Source organism: Lissotriton helveticus, chromosome 12 (assembly GCF_964261635.1).
Source record: "Lissotriton helveticus chromosome 12, aLisHel1.1, whole genome shotgun sequence".
Taxonomy (NCBI): domain Eukaryota; kingdom Metazoa; phylum Chordata; class Amphibia; order Caudata; family Salamandridae; genus Lissotriton; species Lissotriton helveticus.
The window spans coordinates 877,412,345-877,435,187 of NC_136073.1; the positions used below are offsets into that span (position 1 = coordinate 877,412,345).

The 22,843-nt window shown below is 44.8% G+C and overlaps 1 protein-coding gene across 2 annotated transcripts in view; it reads left to right on the plus strand.

The window, feature by feature from the left end:
* Positions 1-22,843, plus strand: part of FXR2 (FMR1 autosomal homolog 2) — a 352,487-nt gene that overhangs the window by 195,380 nt on the left and 134,264 nt on the right. For both annotated transcript variants that reach the window (XM_078670012.1, XM_078670013.1), the window contains exons 5-6: positions 16,986-17,134; positions 17,950-18,043. In XM_078670012.1, the coding sequence (XP_078526138.1) occupies positions 16,986-17,134; positions 17,950-18,043 (243 nt within the window). The remainder of the gene's footprint in view (positions 1-16,985; positions 17,135-17,949; positions 18,044-22,843) is intronic.

Here is a 22,843-nt window from a genome sequence, read left to right on the forward strand (position 1 = left end):
TGAAGCAGCAAGTCAACTCCAGCAAATTGTTCTCATGAGATGTTACGGCATGTTCAGATACTCCAAAGGTTTCGTTCTTGTAATGTCTTCCAGTACAAAAGGTCAGCAATCATTGGCAGAGAAAGACACAGCTGAAGCCATCTTTGATGAAATTCGGCGACGGCATGTCAGTCATTCACACTACCAAGATACTTTATGCATCATGAACCTGCCAGGTCCAACATCTCTGAGCTTCATCTTTTTGGCTTTCACAGAAATGGAGGGATTTGAAAGATTAAACGTGAAGTGGAAACTCTCACATCTTTGATTACAGAGAAGGGATTTCAGGAGTTCCAATACAAGGGATGTGCTATGGGATTCCAGCGTGTTATCCTTCCCAATAGAGGTGCATGTACAGCCCCAACAATAACTCAGGCGGCAAAAAATCATCAAATGAAGCATCAGACAGTAAGTAGCCTTCAGGTGCCACTGGAAAAACCCCAGTCACTTGATCATTCTGCCTCCACTCTTCAGCAAATACTGTATGCTCCCTAATTAACAAATGAAAAGGTTGGTTTATGATCGACAACCATATTTACATTTTTTTTAATTGTTTTTTTATTTTATTTTTTAATTGAAAACAACTCCAATACAGCAAAAGATATACGTTACGCACCGGAATAACAGAAAGTAAAAGAGAGAGCATAAAAATAAATGCAAAAAACATTTGTAATAAAATAATGTCTTAAGCCTAGGTAACAAGCAAGAAAGAAAAAAAATGAAAAAAACAAAGAGAAAAAATTAAAAATAATGCGGGCATCAAATAATGTCAGACATAAGATTTTAGGACATTCAAATTGAGATTACTGCATCGCTCCAAGCGGTGATTGGGGACCAGATTTTTTCGCCTCGTCTTTTGGATTTCAAGCCCCTGGTGGCATATATTGCTGTCTCCTGATTATGTACACATAGGAAACGAGTTAGCCACATTTGGAAACTCGGAGAATCACTATCTTTCCATCGTGCAGCAAGTATAATTCTGTATACCACAGTTCCAATAAAAAGAATAGCCTCCTCATTCGGATTTAACTTTAACGTGCTATCATACCCAAGCATGCAAATAGTGGGTGATTCAGGAAGTTCTCGTCCGAAAACCTCCCCCCAAAATTCCCATATCATTTTCTTAAATCGTGTAAGCTTATTACAATCATAAAACATATGCAGATGCGTGGCCGGTCCATAATTACAGCTTGGGCAGTGGTCATTAGATCTTTTACCCCACAAGTACAATTTCTCTGGGGTATAGTAAAGATTGTATATTGTTTTATAAAGTTGTGCTTTTAGACTCGTGGGGAGTAGCAATTGGGATGTCAATGCTAAGACCTTATCGATGTCAACGTCTGGATTATCAAGTTTACTTGTCCATAGAGTTTCAGTGTGGTCTAAATCGTCAGGCATTTTTTCATGAAGGAAGGAGTATATTGTGCCAATTCTGGTGGAAGGCCTGAGGATGTTCTCAATAAGAGGTACTCTGCCCCAGCTTATAGTAGACATTTTAGAATTTACGGCAGCTCTTACTTGGTAGAATTTTAGATAGTCCGTCACAGGTATATTAAACTGATTCTGAAGGGTATAAAAGCTAGACTTCATATCTGTGCCTAAAAAATCTAGAAGGGAGATTAATCCCTTGCTTTCCCAGCTAATAGATTTCATATTGTTCACATTGTGTGGAAGCAGAGATGAGCGCCAGAGTGGGGTATAGCGGTTTAATTTAGGGATTTGCGTATGCTTTACAATTTTTGACCAGACTTTCCATGCACCAGTGATAATTTTAAATTTAACTTTTTTAAAATAGCTGGGCTCGAGTTGTCTTAAGAGTAATCCTCTGGCTCTGTGACCAAGGGCTAGTTCATATACTGAGGGTATGTCTAACTCGTCCAAATTGGATGCTGGATTAATCATTGGAGCGAGTTTTTGAAGAAAGGCTGCCCAAAAGTATAAGAGTAATTGCGGAATTGCAAGTCCCCCTCTGTCATATGGTAAGGATACAAATTTTAGCGACCTCCTAATCTTACCATATTGCCAGACAAATTTAGAAATCTGGGAGTCCAGGACTTAAATAAAATTGTCTTCAACTAATAGAGGGATCGCACGAAATAGATACAATATCTTAGGAAAAACTGTCATTTTAATATAGTTCCCCCTCCCTATAATAGATAGATGAAGACTATTTACTCTTGTTAAGTCCTGTCTGATTGAGTTAATTAGAGGTTCATAATTGAGTTTCGTAATATTTTTAACCTCAGTGGTTAGGCAAACCACTAAATAAGTAGCTGTTTCAGTTCTTCTGATGTCCATACATTGTATATTTCCTGTACATAATATGACCGTTTTGCTTTTGTTGAGGGAATATCCTGAGAAGGATCCAAACAAATGCGTAATCGCCTCAATCTCAGCAATGGCCACCCCGGGGTTAGGTGTTAGAACTGCGACGTCGTCGGCGTAGGCTAGAACTTTAGTTTCATATAATCCAGTCACCACTGGTTTAATTCTGGTATTATATAGTAGTTTTAGTATCAGGGGGTTGATGTAGAGGGCAAACAATATCGGTGAACACGGGCAGCCCTGCCTAGTTCCTCTTGATATGTTAATGGTGCCCGATTCGTACCCCATGATTTGAAGTTTAGCCTTCGGGTCGGCATACATAGCTTTAAGTGATTTAATAAAGCGATACCCAAAGTTATAGTGTTCTAAAATAGCCCACATGAAATCCCACGAAACTCTGTCAAATGCCTTCTCGGCGTCGAGGAGAATCATTGACATCTGGCCGCCCGTTGCCGACATAATATCAAATAATGAGATTGTTCTGCGGATATGATCAGTGGTACCCTTCCCTGGGATAAAGCCATGTTGCCACGGGCTGACCAGATGCGCAATGACCCCCCTTAGCCGGTTGGCCAAAATTTTTGCATATAATTTCGAATCAGAGTTAATCAGTGAGATTGGGCGGTAGGATGAAGGGGAATCTGTGGGTTTTCCCTTTTTGGCAAAAATAATAATATTGGTATCTTTCCAAGATACGGGAGTACTTCCGCTCCATTGTATCCCTAGAAATAAATCAAGTCGCAGAGGTAGTATAAATTTGCCTAAAATCTTGTATAGCTCCAGCGGTATTTTGTCTGGGCCTGCTGCTTTCCCCGGGGCCAATTCTCCCAATGCAAGTTCAATCTCTGCTAGTGTGATCTCCTTTTCAAGATCTTGCTTAGTAGTATTATCTAGACTATTATCTGTACAGGTTAAAAAATCATTCAGATATTTCTTTGTATCTTCACTAGTGAGAGCAATATCATTTTGATATAAATGTTGATAATAGCGTTGAAACACCTCTACTATATCTTCTGTTTGAATATATTCTTGATAATTCTCTTTTATAGATGAGATTGCATTATAGGAGGCCCTTTGTCTTGTTCGTAAAGCTAGTTGTTTACCAACTTTTTCACCATTTTCGTAGAGATTTTTTTGATGTGTTCTAAAAGTTTTGGCGGACTTCTGAGTTAATCCCTTGTTTAAATCGGTTTTAAGAATTAATATCTGGCGAAGTAGGCTTGACCCATCTATTCTTTGTGCAATTAGAGTTGTGTGAGCAGCTTCTAATCTGGCTAGTTCCCCTATTTTCTTGGTATATTCAGAGGTCTGTTGCTTCTTAATTCTTGCTACATAGCTTAGAGTCTCCCCCTAAGAGCTGCTTTAAAACAATCCCATACGATATTTCTGGGATCGCTATACCGATTTATATCGAAGTAGCCCTGAGCCCAATTTCTGATAAAATTAATATAGTCACTATTGACCAATAATTTTCTATCAAACGTCCAGATAAATGGTTTTCTGGTAGTACAGGTTATATTAATAGTGAGTGCCAGGGCGTTGAGTTAATATCGTAGACTATGATAAATAATATACGCGCTATCATTCAGAGTGCTTATCCTGGCTAATACTATATATGTGACCAACACCTCGTGTGATACTATACAATTAGTGACCCGCCCCCCCCCCACAAAATGCCAACATTAATACTGGCGGACAGCTTTCAGAGCATTTGGTATCAACTAGTCGTCAGGCTGAAGTTAAACCCTTTCCACTGATCATAAATTTAGAAAAAGAATATTATTCCTCTGCAATCGTTAATAGGATTATTTCAGGCTGTCAAGATATTCTTGTGCCACAATCTCAGACAAAAAACTCTGTCTGGCCCTCGTAAATAACTTTGAGGCGTGCAGGATTGTTGACATACACGGTTGCTTTTTTGTCCTGGAAAGGTTTTATAAGTTGGCGCAGCCTCCACCTTCGCTCGACGGTGGTGTGACAGAAATCGGGACGTGAAAAGTATGTGATGCCTTTGGAGGTACGCTTTGCTTCGGGTCTGGCCTTCTCGAACACTGCCTGTCTGAGCAAAAAATTGCCAAAGTATACTAGGATAGTCCTCGGGTATGCTCCGGATTTGGCAGGAGTTTTTAGGTGTAGAGGCATACGATGGGCCCGCTGGACTTCGGCGTCCCAGTTCCAGTCGGAAAGTTCTGGGAGGGAGTCCCGAAAGAGGTTTACCATAAAGGTACGAGTGTCTTCTCCCTCGCTTTTTTCAGGAACCCCCAAAATGCGCAAGTTGTTTCTGCGCTGGCGGTTTTCAAAATCCTCCAGTTTCGATCTGATGTCCCCTATCTGTGCTTTATTTGCCTCAACCCGCTCTTGCATGGCAACCACTTCTGTCTCGTTAGCGAGGGTTCTGGCCTCAACCTCCGTCAGACGGTCCCCGAAAGAACTGCACGTTTGACCAGCTTTCGCACTACACCTTGTACCTTGCGGAGTGCTGCTTGGGCCCTGCGCCCATCCTGTGAGGTCTCTTCGCGATGCGGAGCTATCGCCTGTAGGACTGCGTCGATAGATGCAGGTGCTGGAATTACAGGAGCTGCTGGAATCACTGGGGTCAATTGTTCGGTGTGAGTATGGTCCCAGTCTAAACCTGCCCCATGAGACTTCTTGCCCCGCTTGTTAGCCGATTTTTGTTTTGCCTTGACAGTCAAGGGTTCCATTCCACCATCGGACATACTATCAGATTCATCTGTTAAGTTGGAAGCTGACGAGTCGCCCCACTCAGCTTCAACTTCATCTGAAAAGGAAAAGAAATCGCTGGCTTCCTTTTCTGGATCATTATGTATAGTGCTGATTTTTTCATGATTACTCCTGGCGTTAGCTGATGCACATCCCTCAGCATTAATCAAACCCTGGTCATTGTTGGAGTCCTGGCTAGGGTTTGTGGTTATTGAAATTGATTGTTTGAAAATGTCATGCCCGCCAGTGCCAGTCTGCTGCAGTGTTTGATCCTTGGCTGGACCTATCCTCTTGCCTGCCCCCAAATGACTGCTCTCACTCAGACCAAGGTCTCCTTCTATTGTATGGGGCATCTCATAGTCAAAAATTGTCACAATGTTACTATTCATGCTTAGATTTGTGGTTGCGCTCACCTCGGGGGCTGCTGATGATGAGATTGAGGAGCCTACTGCCATAGTGGTGTCTTCAGAGCCATCTCCTTCAGCAGTTTTGTTACCCGTTATCGTCGTCGGTGAGATTGGGGTAGTTGAGAGGGTGGGTGTGGGATTATTAGGGTTGTTTGGACTGCAGGCGTGTGATGCCTGACGCTGCCTCTCCTGACCCGGAAGCGTATTGGAGCCTCTCCGCATGAGCTCCACTACAGTCGGTCCCGTGGCGTCCTTCCTCATGTCTTTCCTCCAGGCTGCTCCGGCCGGCTTTGGAGTATCGGGTGCTGTGGGAGCTGCTTCATTCCTCCGGTGCTGCACAGATGCGTCTGCCTTCTCAGCTTTATCCTGTGCCTCGGGCAGTCTCTCTGTACCACGGCGCTCTGCGGCCTCACGCTCAGCCTGCCTCGCCGCCCTCGCACGAGCGGCTGCCGAAAGGGGAGGTTGAGCAGCAACTTTTGGAGCCATCGCAGCTGAAGTCTGCATTCCGACCTTGTGGATCTCTGCGGTCGCTGTGCGGTAAGTCTGGCAGAAGCAACAGTCAGTTTTAGGTGTAGATATAGATGACAGTGAGCCTTGAGCAATGTAATTTGTGACTGCCCAGCCAATATACGAATAGCAAGCCCAGATAGCGCAGCGCTTGGGTGAATTCAGATCCATTCAGCTGTGCTCAGTTGCGATCACCAACCTGCGCTATTTCTTGTGTATTACTCAGGGCTACATCGTCCAGTCGTCGATCGCCCCCATGGATAGGGTATTCCAGGTAGTGACTGGCTTGGTCACGGATTCTTCATTACTTTTACATTTGTTTCATCCGATCATGAAAGCGTGACCAGAGCTCTCCCCCGCATGACTGGTCAGGAACGCTGATGCACGAGCACTGCGATCTGAGTCAGATCGCCATCTTGTCTCCAAACCATATTTACATTTTTTTATTTATTTTCTTAATTTCAAACCAACGTGTCTTAACAACACTGTAAACAAAGGACACTTTCATATTTTCATGGCATTACATTTGCAGAAATTACTGACGGTCTTACCTTCCAAGGTAGTACTTTACAGAAGTCAAATAGTACAATGCATCATGTCTATTATATCATATCGTGTTCTCTCCCCATCATAATGTTTAACCAATATTGTACCCCAACCACAAATTATCACCATAAATAACCGTCTTTCGCACATCACCACACTTCGAACGGGAACCCCATGGGGCGATCTTGCATGTCAAGGTGCACTACAGGGTGACTATACTACATGATAGTATACACTCAAAGAATATCACTCACCCTCAGCAGCCTCCTTGTCGCCTTCCTTAGCAGCTCTATATGCACTATTCAGCGCCCAGAAGTTCTTGGGCCTATTGGAGGGAGGAGTTCGCTAAAGTACTTTGTTTGAGTACAACAATACAGCATATCAGATGCCCATTGGGTCTTCGTAGGCAGCGGCCCTTTTGACCAACAGATTGCCACTCTGCGCTTGGCTATCAGTAGCCCCATGTCCACTAACCTACGCATCCCTGGAGGCAAAGGTTTGGAATAGCCCAGCAGCACCAGGGCTGTCTCTGGCTCAAGCGCCCGCCCTGTAATCGCAGCCATTTTGAGAATACACTATCCCAAAATTTCGCAACACCCGGACTGAACCATGTCAAATGCATGAAGTCAGCCACCTGCTCATTGCAACGCTCACACCTCGAGTCTTCCCTCAGACCATACCTGCTAAGTCTCTCCGGGATGTAGTAAACTCTGTTGAGGTATTTGAAGTGTATTAGTCGGTGTCTATCGTTGAGGGATACTCTTTTCGTGTTAGTGCAACAGTATGACCACATTGTGTCATCAATCTCCGTATTAAGGTCCCTTTGCCATGCCCAGCGAGCCTTTGTAAAATAATTCTCCTTATAGGACAGTGTGTTTATACATTTTAGAAACTAGTCTCGTCAGTAAATCAGTTTTTATAACTAATGAAAGGGCAGTCTGTTCTGGCGGTTCCGTTAAGTCAGTCCACAAAAGCTTAAGTAATGTATATCTGGTCCTATGAAATTGAAACTTGGTTAGAAGAGTGGGTGTTTCCACGCGAACTGTTACGGTGTCCCAAGTTTTTGCTGTGCCTCCCTAAAATAAATCCCTCGCTGTATTGATCTTAATGGAAGCGAGTGCACACACACAACACCCCGTCCCTGCACTGCAGCAACCAATGACACCACTCCAACGAAGCGAGAGGTGAATGCAGTTTGGCCCCAGCCTGCATCTTTGAGGTGATGCCAGGCATGGGTGGTCGCATTGATCGAATCTAGAATTCCAGTCCTAAGGTCAGCGGGTGAAAAACAGCGTAGGCAAGGGGCCGGGGAAGCAACCTCCCTTTCTATGCGAAAATGAGGGATGTCTGGCGAGCCGTGCATTCATAAGGAAGCATGTGTGCACTGCACCGCTCTATAATAAAGATCAAAATTGAGCACCCCTAGACCCCCCATGTGGTATGGTAATGTGAGAATTTACCATTTAACCCTCGGTTGTTTGACCGCCCATGTTAGTTTTACCAAAATAGTGATGAGCCGCTTGAAAAACACACCAGGAAGTACAATTGGGATACTTGTAAAAAGGAACAGAAACCTAGGGAGTATAACCATTTTCATTATAGAAATTTTACCTAAGGGAACATCCTGCAACAAAAAAGCCTAAAAATGTTTGCAAAATATCAAGAACATCTACAACCATAACTTCCTCCCTAATCAAAAGATCTGAAGTTGCAAATTCACCTATGTTTAGATCTCAAGAATGAACTGAAAGGGAGAAGTATAGTATGCTGGTGGTTTGGTTGATCAAATCTTCTCTTCTACTGCAAGGAGTGCAAATGCATCATGTCTATTGAATGTTATATTGTCTGTGGGAGAAATCGGGTTACTGTATGAGGGGGGTTAAACCCTACTCATACAGCATCTACAATCCTTGTAAGGGTGAGGTCACAAGCAAACCCCAAATTAACCTGTGCTCAACCCTCTGGTAGTTTGGCACAAAGCAGTTAGGCTTAACCTAGAGGCAGTGTGTAAAGTATTTATGCAGCAATTCAAACCGTAACAGTGAAAACAAAAAACATGAAAAATCCGCACCAATTTAGAAAAAAATAAAGCTTTAATAAATTAATGAAGACCAGAATTACAAATCCAGTCATTAGTGCCGGAGATATGCAAGTTTACAGATTTCAGTGAAAACAGTGGCAAAAAACACAAAGCGCCAACTGTGGCTATTTGGTCATATTGCACCGGGACAAAGCCACACGTTCGGGTTGACTGCAACGAGCGCCGGCCAACTACAGGAACTCGCTTAAGTCCGCTGAAAGCAGTACCGTAATCCTGGTTGTGAAGAGATGCACCATCCCGTGTTGAGGATGTGTCGCGCAGCAGAGGTAATGTGAGATCTGGTTGAAGAGATGCTTTGCACAGCGGCAGTTCTGGGGGGCTGTGTTGGACATGGCAATGTCCTTGCGTGTAAATGCAACACGGAGCGGCGGTTCCAGTGACCTGCCGTTTGTAGGCGCTACAGAATCCTTGTGTCAGGAAAGTCAATGCGGTAGAGGCGATGCTTTGAGAAACGAAGGCAATGCGCTCGTTCTGTGGGAAATGCACTGTAGAAGCAATGCGTTGGTTCTGCTCCCTCAAGCCTGCTTCCAATCAATCAAAATTTGTAGAGCACACTAACCACCCAAGGGGTATACAGGTGCTAGCGTGATGTTGAGCTACTTGAACAGCCAGGTTTTGAGTCTGCTCCTGAAATCAGTGTGGGGGGTAAATGTTCGGAGGTGGTTAGGGCGGTCGTTCCATACTTTGGCTGTGAGAAGGAACGTCCTCCGCTACGGGTACAAAGGATTTGGGGGACGGTGGTAAGGGCCAGGGCGGCCGACCACAGGTGTCTGGTGGAAGGCCAGGCGGTTGTTCAGGTATTTTGGTCCTGAGTTGTGGAGGGCTTTGTAGGTGTGCATAAGCAGCTTGAAGTGGCATCTCTTCTTGACAGGGAGTCAGTGCAGGCTACAAAAGTGGGGGGGGGACTTGTCTGGGCAATTCAAGGATGATCCTTGCTGCTGCGTTCTGGATTGTTTGGATGTGCTTGAGGAGGAGGGTGGTGGTTCTGTTAAGTCGACGGGTGATGAGGGCATGATTGATGTTTTTCTGGTGTCGGTTAAGATCCATCTGAAGACATTCTGGAGAATTCTTGGGGAGTTTAAACAAGTGAAGGCAACTGAGATGATCTGGAGTCTTATAGCTTATTGTTGAGGATGACTCAGAGGTTGCAGTGGGGCTGGGAGCTGGTCCGAAGGGCGAAGTGCTACCAGTTGTTATCCCACAGTGAGGGCTCTTCCTGAGAGGAGAATTTTTTTTTTTTTGGGTGTTGAGTTCGAGGAAGTTGGCTCTCATCCAGTCGGCGGCGTCTGTCATTGTGTTCTGGAAGTTCGCTCTGGTGGTGTCCGTGTCTTCTGGGAGTATCAGCAGGCTGTTGGCATAGGAGATGCTGTTGAGACCGTGGCTTCTAGTGATTGGTGCCAGCGAAGTCACGAAGCTGGTGAACAGTGTGGGGCTGAGTGAGGAGCCTTGGGGTAGGGCGCAGATGATGCTTATGGAGTCGGAGGTGTACGGCGGGAGGCAGGTTCTGTGTGCATCTGGTTAGAAAAGATAGTAGCTTGAAGGTGTTGTAGATGCCAATGTGGTGGAGATCTCTGGATGAGGAGGTGGTGGGAGACTGTGTCGAAGGCCACTGACAGGTCGAGGATGATCAGGGATGCTGACTCTCCGCTGTCAAGGATGGCTCTTACGTCTCCGGGCAGCTGAAATAAGGGTGGTTTCTCTGCTATGGTTTGAGCGGAAAACTGATTGGGAGAGGTCGAGCAGATGGTTGGATTCCAGTTGGTCTGTGTGTTGTGGTTGACTGCTTTCTCCGGTACCTTGGTAGGGAAAGAGAGGAGCAAAATGGGGCAGTTGTTCTTGTGGTCCAGAGGGTCAGCTGTGGGCTTCTTCTGAAGTGGTATTACTTCGGCTTGCTTCCAGGATTTCCGAGAAGATAGTGGAGCTGAATGCTGCGTTGATGATGCTGGTGAGCGGGGGTCTGATTTCTTTGTGTCTGAGGTTGAAGGCGTGCTGGGTGCAAGTGTCGGTGGGAGCTCCCGAGTGGATGGGATGACATGATGCATGTTGTAGTTTCGGTGCACAGAGGTGTCCAATCGGTAAGGAAATGGGGCGGAGGTTGGTGGGAGGACTCTGGGGGTTGGGGTTTAACACTTTTGTAGATGTTGGTGATCTTGGTGTGGAAGAAGTTGCAGAGGGACTGGGAGGGCTGGTTGGTGTGTAAGATGGTGTCTGGGGAGGAGAAATCTCTGACAAAGTAAAATAGTTCCTTGGTGCCGTTGGTGGATTGAATGCGGGTGGCGAGTGCTGTTTTCTTAGCTTCTCTGATGGTGTGGTGGTAGGATTTGAGGGCCCTTTTGAAGGTTATGTGGTCGGCTGGTTCTCAGCTGGTGCACCAGCATCTCTCCAGAGGTTTGCATTTGTGTGTTTCTGCTTTGAGTTCGATGGTGCACCAAGATGGTGTGCTTGTTGGTTCTATTGTTTTTGACAATTTAGACTGGTACAATGAGTCTGCACTAGTGGTTATCCATTCGGCTAGGGGTGCAGCTGCTTGATTGACGTTGGGTGTGTGGAGGGTGGTTGTGTTGAGGGTGGTCTTCCATTGGGATTCAGTGCTTGTGTTCCAGCTGCGGCCGGCGGTGGGGTAAAGTTGGCCTGTCGGGTGACAGCGATGGTGAAATGGACGATGCTGTGGTCCTCCGTCCTGGTGAGCTCATTGTGTGGCTGAATCCGACCTTTTAGCTGGACTTAAAGATAGGGTCGAGGGTGTGTTCGTCAATGGGCGTGGGTATCTGTTTGAGGCACAGGTTGTCTATGGAGTCGAGCAGGGAGGCTGAGTTGGTGTCTGAGGGGTCTTCGATGTGGAAATTGAGGTCGCTGAGGAAGCAGTACTGTTTGGATTCCAAGGCGAGGTCCGATTATCTCAGAAAGGGTGTTTCAAAAAGGGGACCGGGTCCTGGTGGTCTGCAGGTGAGGGTACCTCTGACTGTTGACTGGAGTTGGAAGTTGAGGTGTTCCATGTCTGGTGAGATGCGGGTTGTTGGACGTAGTGAGCTTGATGGTGTCCTTTTGGATGATGGCAATTCCTCCTCTGTGTCTGCCTGGTTGGTCTCTGTGGGTCGTTTTGTAACCAGTTGGAGTGGCGGTGGCTAGGCCGGGAGCTGAGTAGTCTTTGAGCCAAGCCTCTAGCTGGCGGTGGTGATGGTGCCCCAGAGTTCGATGGCGTGCTTGCAAAGTCTGACTGGGGTGGCATCACTTGGGAGGGCAAGACTCGCAGATGACAGAGTCCAGGTGCTTGGGCGTTCATGCTTGTTGGAAGCCTGTTCTGTTCCCGATGCTTCTGATCAGGAGGCCAGCCAACTAGCCCTTGGAGTTACTCTGAGGGTCTTGGGTTTAGAGTTGTAGGTCCAGTGCTTTTAACCCAGGCAAGTGGGGTCCTTTCAGCGGCACAGTATTACTTCTTCCTGGCCGAATCTTCCACAGGTCCAAAAGTGTACTGAACAGTTGGTTCTGATGGTCCCATATTTACACTTGGTGCCCACTTTGAAGTAGAGGAAGCTTCTGAATGATTTCACCCTCCTGAAGTGTCAAGCATACCCTTCCTCCCTATTCTGGCCCCAGCTTGTCTGGAGTCACAAAAGACCAATAGGTTCTCAGAGCCTTTGTGATGTACAAGTGTGGTAGATGACAACACCTGCCCCTCATCAACTCCAAGTGGACCATCCTGCCAATACCTAGCTTCCCTTTGTCTTACTGTGTGGGAGCAAGACACAAAGACAGCTACACCTACCCAGACATGATACAGAGGAACAAGCTGTAGGCACCAAATGGTTAGTACAATAAAATGGCACATTTCTAAAAGTGAAATATTTAGAAATGTGACTAAAGATCGGACTTTACTATTAAAGAGGGCTATTGATTGCAATTCTTTAGACACCAGACTATCTGTCAACCTGATCCCAATTTGAAGTTATCACTGATTAAATGTAATAAGCTAACCCAATGTTATCTTATGGGAGTGGTAGGCCGTGCAGTAGTGAAACCAGTACATATAACACTGAAAAGTACACGTCCTGTGTTTTAAATACACTGCACTACGCCCACTGGGCTGTTCAGGGCCTACCCTAGGGGTGATGAACGTATTCACAAGCATTGGCATAGCCAATAGGTCTCGCTTTTGGGACCTTATAAGTGTTTATCCATGCAACACTTGTTGTTGTTGCACCAAGGATATTGTGCTGCATAACTAAATACTTATAAGGCCTCAAAGGTGAGACCTATTGGCTATGCCAATGCTTGTTCTGCCACAAGTGATGCTCACTCATCGGAAGTTCTAGAACACTGTGGACTTACAGGCACGACTAGTACATGACATACAGCGCATGCATGCACAGAGTCTGACAGTAATGCTTTCCGGCGGATGCTTGAGTAAAAATATATCTTAAACAAGTCAAAAACACATCAGTATTATTAAAACAGCCCAAAAACATTGAATTTGATAGGATACTAGGAACTTGGGGAGAAGAATGCCATAGCCCAACTCACTAAATTAACATAAAAATTAAAATTGCAAAAAATATTCAATCAGTTCTAAAATGATATACAAACTACGTTGCTTTCAACTAAACACTAAAAAATAAACCTGAACATTTTTGGCAGGATTTTCGGTTGTATCTTTCTGTAGAAGTCAGAGCGCAAATCAGCAGATTTGTTTTTAGAACATATGTTGAGTTGGGGGAGAGTGTTTGTGATGGCACATTCTGTTTTCTTTTTAATAATTAACCATTTATTTTAGGTTTCCACTTTTTGAGTTTTTTCTACAGAATAGACAATGCTTATGTGTTTGTTTTAATACTTTTATATTTCAAAGTACAATATTTTTGTATAAGCTTCTTTTGAGAGGCAATGCTTGTAGACCTGCATGTCTCATCTCATAAAAAGAGAAAATTATGCTTGCATATGTTCCTACTTAATAGCATTTGCTCAAATCATTAAGTTTTCCAACGTTCAGTGTGGTAGTCACTTGCTCAAAGAGCACATTACATACATGGGAGCGAAGTTTACAAAGTTATCGGCGAGGGACATGCCAGGTGAAATGTGGTACATTGAGGCCAGATGTCTCGATGGAACGCAGGTTGCCCTGACCCATGGACACTATTTTCAATTCAAAAGACCCAACAACGACTACGCTTCACCAGAACAAGACCCGTAAACCACAAATGTATTCATTTTTCATTGCATCAAAACCAACTTTACCTTGAACTGACACAGTAGGAAACGAGCACTGATCACAGGGAGAGTGTTTACTCACACCTCTTATATTCCCCTCACAGCGGAGGTACAAATGTCAATAAATATGTATTATTCAGGCATGTGTAGTAGTAATGCACGTGTTCATATATCAAGTACATATTCATGGCAGTCAGTTTTCTTGTCTGCCTCTGCAAACCAGCACGGACGTTAAAGGTGTGGTATGAGCTTATGTGTGTATGTATAAAAATTCAGCCGGTTTATACCTGCCATGCAAAATAACAGAGAATGAGAAATGCAAAGATTGTTTTAACCAACGTCTGCTCTCTGATGCTATCGTTATTTACAGATCGATCTATCCAAATGAATAGCATTCACGAATCATCAAGTCAAATGCAAGCATCAGTGGTGCAGTCATGTGTGCGCACCGCAGGGCATTAGTACAGCTTCCACCCGGGAACTCTGAACTTTGTGACCAATGTTCTATTTTTATTAGAGCTCCGAAGATGCCTTTTTATTGTGTGGTATACAAAAACAATTACGTTTGACTTTATCATAAATAGTCATGTGAAAATGTTGTTTACCAATTATAAAGTTGCATGTATTTTTCACATTAAAGGTAGTTCCGATTTGAGGTAACACATAGTGACAAGATTTTAAAACAATGGGCAGAAACTCTTCGTTGGTGCACTGCCTAAAACCAACAAGCGCGTCCGCGAAAGTGAAAGTGCAACAGATGGCACTCTGTGCGCCGCTGCTCGCTACCGCAAGGTGGATGCCTGCCATCCAGGAGCTGCTCAAAAGAGCCGACCGATTCCAAAAGGTTATCTCCTAGAGAAGCGCATTCACGCTGCCTAGGAGAGACCTAAAAGGGAAGGTTTAAACCTGGGAAAGTTTTTTTTTTTTTTTGCAAGGTCAAAATGGCAGGTTAAAACATCACATGCCAGCTGTAATGGCATGCCTGAGACATGTTTAAAGGGTTACTTAAGGGGGATAGCACAATCAGTGTTGCATGCTAGCTAGTAGCATTTCATTTACAGGCCCTGGGCACATGTATTACCACGTTTTTAGAGACTTATAAGTAAATGAAATCGGCCAATTGGATGTAAACCAATTTTACCATGATTTAACGAGTGAGCACAAGCACTTTAACCACTTGCGTGCTCAGGACGGCACCCGGCCGTCCTCCGTCACGCTGGGCGTGTGCTCAGGACGGCTGGGGGCCATCCAAACGCCGCAGATTCCCCAGCGCGGTGCGAATTCCGCACCTGAGCTGGAGAATTAATTAGTGGGCGGAGTTCGGGCGCCCCCCCGGCTGTACTGCGCACATGCCCAGAGTGACGCAGGATGGCTGGGGGCTGTCTTTAGCATGCAAGGGGTTACGCCCCTAATCAAATCGCTGCACCGCGGTGAAATTCACACCGCATGGAAGGGGTTAACACTGATTAGCATTGGTAAAGTGTGCAGAGTTGTAAAGCAAGGAAAAACGAAGTCCGTATAACAGGAGAGTTGAAAGCAAAAGGCGGGAACCACGCCAATGATGCCAAGTCTAACAGTGTGTAGGTGACACTTGTGCCAAATGCAAGCAACCTGATCTGTGAAGGAGACACTGTTGTATTCTTTGCATCTATCACCAACTCTAGGTATTAAAGCAGTAGGCAGTTGGTTTGCCTGAGTAGGCATCAATGCTAAAGCCCTACAAAAAGGCATGTTTAAGCGCCAAAGAACGTTGCAGAGATAGCCAGCTTTGAGGAGCCAGTTGTTTAAAGAAAGACAACCCAATCTTTGTTGTGAAGTAAAGCTGCAGCCATGGCCATGTACTTCGAGAAGGCCCTGAAATCTGACAACCGAAAGAGCAGAAGTACTGCTGCCAAAACCTCAAAGTCAGCATTTTGAACTTCGAGAACAAATAACCATTATGCTTGTACAAATATGATATGATAGTGGAACCGGCCCCCCTCCTTCACCAGGAAGCAATGGGAGTAGTACCTTTTGCCCCTGTTTTGTGGCAAGACAAGCTGTAGGGCCACTTATCATCTGCTCTCCCATACCTTCCACCCTTGGGTTTAGACCCTGCTTGTTCTGGCAGTCTTGCAAAAGATCACGGTTAGCCTTTGGTGCTCTATTATCATCGGGTCCAGCTTGGCCCTTCCATATCTTGTTTTCAAATGTCCTGCACATCATAAGGAGATTTTGCATTGGCTCTTAAACCTAATGGCAAGGCCACCCAGAGATGGACAAAAGTAGTATTCCCTGTTTCTCCGATCTCAGTTTGAGAGCCTGATTCCAGAAGAACTAGCCCTAGCTCATGTAGGTATTTCTTTCAATGTTCTGGATCGTCTGGCGGCAGCCTTGAATCACCACAAGCTTTCAATGGAAGAACAGGTGCTAAAGATTTCCGATTAGCTATCTGCTCTGTTACTGCTTTGTGAACAATGAAGTGTCATTCTCTAGGTACCCAGTTAAATCAGGAGGAGAAATTAGCACAACCTGACAGGCGGGCATTGATATCTACTGGAGCAAGACATGGCTAACATAGGTCATCTGATTAGCCTGTTGCACTTGTTCCTTCCGGTAATAAATCCTAAATCAAGATAAGTTCTAATCCTTGGGCTTTTGTTTCTCAGTCATAAGCCATTCAAATTAATGGCCTCATGACCTGAAGTATTTTTCTTGAAAAACTGCATTCCTTTTTAGCGGTATTTGTGTGAGATATGTTAGTGAACCGTAAGCCCTATGCATATCTGAACTATGTCACAGAAGCTCAGGTATCTTGTTTGCAACTTAATGTTCGAATTCCATTTGAGCAAGGTGAGTTTTCTCACTATCTTTTTACCATGTCCTCTTTGTTGTTTATCGTAACAATACCACTTAAAAAGAATTCTATGAACAAATCAAGTATGGCTCTTTTGAATTCAAAGGCTTCCTCAAAGGCATTTATTGCCAGAAACATTTTCACTCATCCTATAGTCGTCCATTGCTTTAAAAGACAGTTTCTGGACAGACCACTAGGCCACCCGCAACAGTATGCATTTAGAAGTGCGTACCATCTGGAATTAAGAGCGCTTAAACAGTGTCATTCTTGAGGTAACTTTACCATTTTCTTATTGCAGTTTTACGTGATAGAATATGCAGCCTGTGACGCCACTTACAATGAAATTGTAACTCTTGAGCGGCTGCGGCCCGTCAACCCTAACAAAGTAGCTACAAAGACCTCCTTCTACAAATACACAATCCCTGTGCCGGACGATCTCAAGGAAGCGTAAGTACTGTCCAAGGGTTTAGTGGGGTTACATTTGAGATGGGGCAAAGTCTACTAATACCATGCTGCGCCATGCCTCGTTACAGACGACAAGATAGAGTTGCTTTCCTCGAGGGCGGACCTAAATAATCCAAGAGGTGGGGCCCAGACTAGAGGGTTGTGAAATGTGATTAACCCAGAAACATAGTATAAGTATTCGGGGATTTTGGTAATCAAGCTACATTCTGTTCGAATAAGTAAACAGTCAAAGTAGCATGTTAAAGTCAAGTATTTTGGAAACTTTTAGCTTCACATGGGACTTTCAAGGTCATTGGCATTGGCCAGTTTATACTGTTTCAGTTTTACCACTTGAAAGCAGCTGAAAAGACAAGACAAAGGGCATCCAGGCATAGGATGGTGGGTTTTGGATGGGGTGTGGTTGTTACATATCACTTAATATTTGAGATGGTTTTAGGAGAGGGGATTTTTACTGTACCTCGGTGGGTATATTCATGCTGATTTCTAGCAACAGAGGTCTGAAAGGTGGAGTGAAGTTTTTTGTCATTTATTTCAGAGAACATGTATATGTCTACACTGTAATGCATCATTTCATTTGTAGCATTTATGAAAGCATGAGATGTAATAGAATCCACATTCAAAAGAAGTATGTTTCATTGAGTAAAGGTGAGACATTTGCCCTCCTCTAAGCACCACCCCAACCTAAGTGGAACACAAAAATTAGGTAGGGGAACAGTGATATATTTGTTGTTTGTTTTGCTCTTGGACTGCCCTTCATCTCTTTTTCTCTCTTCATTCCTCCTTTTTCTCTTGACCAGCTGCTCAAATGAAGAAGTACATAAAGAATTCAAGAAGGCTGTTGGTGCAAAGTGCATTTTCCTCAGTAGCACAAGTAATGAACTTGTCATCCTGGTAAGCAACGCTGCCAGCCTTAACCGGTTGAATTACTTTAATAGAGGTCTTTGTGTACATACCAGGGGGACTTAATCTGGCTACGAGTGAGGTTGGCAGGAGTTGGTGGTGCATAAAGTGGACTTGCAAGGATGCTGTTGGTGAGGATTTTCATTTTTGTGAGCCGTGTATGGATCCCATGATAGAAGGTGCTGTGACAGGTCAGAATGCTGGTGCATTTCCTGAACTGTGTATTTTCTTCTGCTAGAGTAGTGTATGGAGTGTTGCTGGACAATATATTTCCAGTCTGGGTGAGGGGGGGGGTGGTGGGTCACTAGCATACTCTTTATTGTGGTATGTTGGCTGAGGTTGGTGTGTCTGATTGTTTGTGCTCCAGTACTAGAGTTACTAGGGGTGTGCATATTTCGTTTGAGATGCAGGGGCAGAGCAGGGAGGTGGCTTCTACTGCAAGAGTAGCAAAAGGTGTGCTGCAGGTCATTTACAGGGCTGTGCAAGTCTCCTGTAATGAATCCTCATGGGTTAATAACTTAGAGTGAAAACCAATATCGTTTCCTCCTTTCATCAATCTACAGTAAGGAATTTTCCTTTTTGACCTCCTGTGACATGCGCATACTGTTAAAAATCTAGGCATTAAATTTGGTCAACATCTGACAGTGGAACACCTTGTAAATGCAAAAGTAAAGTCTTGCTTTTTTAAACTAAGAGTACTGAAGTCACAAACGTCCACTGGTACAAATGCTGCTGCCAGAATGTTATTGAATTTAAGGAAATACGATTCAATAAAATTTGCTCTTACTAAACCGCACTGGTTCCCAGCAACCATCTGGCAAGTCAACTTGAGATGTGGTGTAGAAGCAGCAAGGACACCCCAGAACTCTTTGGTCCAAAGGACATCAAGGGGGAAAATAATCTACAACTGTCGGCTGCAGATAGAGGCTTTTTTCCCTGGAAAGTGCTCTGATCTGGATATCGAGGAGCTTTTGCCAGCTCAGCAGTCCATGAGTACGGCACCTTCTGTCCCTCGATAACGCTCCCAATGCGAGCAACCTTCTGTCAAAGGCCACACAGCCACTCTTTACCACCAGAGACACGCTTTCAGATCACCACTGCCTTCCGGCCATGGTCGGCACCAACAAACCACTTTGGGCCAGCTCAAGCTCTGCACCGAAGAAGCCTTTGAGACCAGCTTCTTCGGCACCGGCTACTCCGACGTCCGTAGCAAGCCGACCCTCAGCACCTACCAAGACCTCGGTGCCAAAACCAAAGCCACCCTCTAAAATGTTGACTTTGGTGTCAACCAGCAAGACCAACGCAGTCTAACAGATTCTCCACAGACTGAAGGAGGAGTTTGACTCAATGCAGACACACGTGGTCATTCACCCCCATACAGGCCGGATCCGTGCCTGCCCTACAGGATCTCCTGCTGTTTCACCGATTGAAACTCCACCTTTTTTTTAGCCCTTCGAGGAAGCCTTTGACATTCTGATTCCAAGGCAGTGCAAGGAAGCAGATAATGCTATCGGCTCCTTACACATGCACAACCATCACTTCACCCTGCTTCTCAGTCTTCAACCTCCTTGCCTGCTTCTCCAGGGAGACCTCTTTAACATCACTCCTCAGAGGATCTCCTCGCACTGACACAGGTGGTCATTGGGGAGGTGACGCCGCATTTGGCACCCCTCCTAAGGATGACCCATGGGACTCCTATGATGCAGACTTAACAGGGAACACAGCCCCTGTCCTGTACCCTGCCCATCCCTCCCCTTTGGATGAATTCACATCTTATCTAAAGCTTTCAGGTCCTAACAGAGCACCCAGGTACTCTCCCAGGGGTGATTTTAGAGGATGCTAGTGGGCAGCATCTTTAAAGGCAGAGGTAAAGGTGGTTCCAAAAAGGAGCTGCAGCCACCACCAAAACTTAACTTGCCTCTTCTCCAGAGCCCCCCCCCCCCTCATCCATCACACACCTGCCCTCACACCTGCTACAGAACACTGGTCGGGGCGCCCACAAGACTTCTTACAACGCTGCAAGTCTCATCTTAGGACATTTTGTCATGTCTGTCCGATGTGCAGGGGGGTGGAATAATTGCCCATTTTTACACTTTTTAAACCTGAGCATCAGACAGTTACTGCTGCAGCTGATTAGGTGTGGACAGGCCACTCTTTATTGGTTTGATTGTCACTGCTCCATATTCAACCTTAGGCTAAGGAAGGCCCTCGCTACATCCCTCTCTGCAACCCACAAAGACCCTATTTGTGGTGAGAGAAGCCCTCAAAGTCTATAAACATACCCTGTGGTTAAGGACGAAGGCTATGAATAACGGGGATTGGGTACTCTTGGAAAGTGTGTTGCTCCCCAAGAACAGTACGATTTTGGAAAATGGTAAACAAAGGGCAATGCCAATTAACTCCCTTTTAAGCTGCAATGTCCCAGGCCTCTAATGGGTTACACATTTTTGTAGTAAAATTGTCTGACTCTCCAGTCATGTAATTTACCCTACAGAACGTCACTCTTGCCATTCTGCAAAGCCCGAAAGGCAAAGCTCAGGGACCGGATGGGGTCCTTATGGACTTAGTTAAGTGTAACATCAGTTTATGGAGGCCCCTGATAATGAATGTCTTCAATAACTCATTCTGCAACAAGATCACAATATCTTGGGCACTTTCTGCAATAGTCCCTATTTCTAAAAAATGGGACCGTAAGTCACCTAAATGTTGTTGCCCCATTTTTCTCATACACAGTATGGTTAAGGTCTTTGGATAGGTGATACTTATTCATTTAAAATTGTGGGCTAGTAGCAATAATATTTTGTGTCCTTATCAATTTGGATTTCGCTAGGTTCTGGTTAAAATGGAATTGTGCTTAAGCTTGATTATTGGCAAACCTGCCTTTATGGATCTGTCAACCGCCTTTGATTGTGTCAACAGAACCAAGCTTTGGTTGATGCTGCAGAATTTGGGGGGTGGAGACTGCAGCAGTGATTTTTCTATATATTTTACTTGAGAATTTAGAAGCAGAGGTTTGTTACGATGTAAGAAGCTGGCTGAGGTATAGTGTGCACAGTCCAGTGGAACCCCAAAGGTAGGCAGAGGTAAAAGTTAGCTAGAATCTTACTCTATTTGTGGTAGTGTGAACGAGCAGTAAGGCAGTATCGGAGGACAGTGTTAAGCATTTGTTGTACACACTGTCAGCAGATGAATTCACACACTCGGACTGAACTTCACACCAATTGTTTTTGTATAAAAATATTCTTTTAGTGAATTTATTTTCTAGAACCTAGCAAGCCTGTGGGAGAAAGTGGCTCTATATATACTGGACCAAAGTAAGGTACAGTGTGTATAGAGTCCACAAACCCCAGAGGTATAACAGAGGTTAAAGTCAGGTCTGACCTTACTCTCAAAAGTGGTAGCTTGGTCGAGCAGTAAGGCAGTATCAGAGGGCAGTGTAAAGCATTTGTTGTACACACTCAGCAAAGCTTTCACACACTCAAGAACTGAACTCTAGGCTAATTGTTTTTATATCAAAAGATATAGTTGTTTTATTTTTAGAACCAACAAGTATAACAATGTACTTTTCTCAAGATGAGTACTTGCAGGTAATTACTTTGCAGAGATGCAATGAACTTTGTAGACACAATAGGTACAGTAGTTGCAGTAGGCAACACAGTTCTAAACAAAATCTAACATTGAGCTAAATGTTTGAGTTTGCTGGCTGCAGGAAACCGGGATTTCGCAGGAGCAGGTTCGATTCTTCTTGTAGTTTCTTCTTGTCTGAGGAAGCAAGATTCAGGAGTGCCCCTAAATCTAGTATTTAGGTGTTACAGGTAGGTAAAAGGCAGGGACCAATGTGTTCTTACCCTGGGGCGGGTACACCCCCTACTATGCCACCCTCCAATGGGAGAGGGGCCTGAGCCTGTCCCTGGTTGGTTGAGGCCCTCAAGCCTGTCCCTGGTTGGTTGAGGCCCCTCCGCCTCCCCCCCCTCCCTCCGGGTTGTAGGCATGGCAGCGATGTGTGCCATGTCGACTCTTCAGTTTATTCTGCACCAAAACACGCAGCCTGCAAAGGCAGTGTGTGTGTAGTGGTACGTGACCTCTAAGGGCACAATAAGGGCTGCTGCTCTTAGAGGCCTTCTCTGGTCAAAGTGGTACCTGTGTACCAGGGCACACTCAGTCATAGTATATTAGCAATTCAGCGAAAACGTGGGGGCAACCATGCAAGAAGAGGGCACTTTCTCACACCTGCTCCTCAGCAGCCACCAACCAGATGCCCCCTATCCGCCATTGGATAATATTGGGCCTTAGCACTCTGCACCCGGCCGGCCTAGCGCCGCTGAGGGTGTAATGAGTGCATCCTTGACCCTGGGGGACACCTGAGTCTGGAGTTTTAAAACCTAAGGAAATTCTTTAAAATTGCACTAACTAACAAAAACGATTTTACTTATCTGTTTACAGGAAATGTACCAGAGTAGCATCCAGGTTTAATACTCTGAGTAAGAAAAGTAATCTCCGTAATCTTCTAATTTTACTAAAAAACCCATTCAAGTCTATGTACTGTATTTACAAAGTATTGCATTTCTCTGAAACCATACTGTAAGTCAAAACAAAGTGCATATACAATTACAAACCAAACTGTATTACAATAGTATATTTACTGCAAGGTACTTATCACTTACCTGTGCCAGGCTTGCTTAGTTCTGGAAAATAAAATAAGTTAAAGAATTTTTGCAGCGTGAATCATTCTGGATTCACTATGCTGTGCATTATTCCGCCATCTAGTGGTTGGGTCCTGGTCTGAAGTGC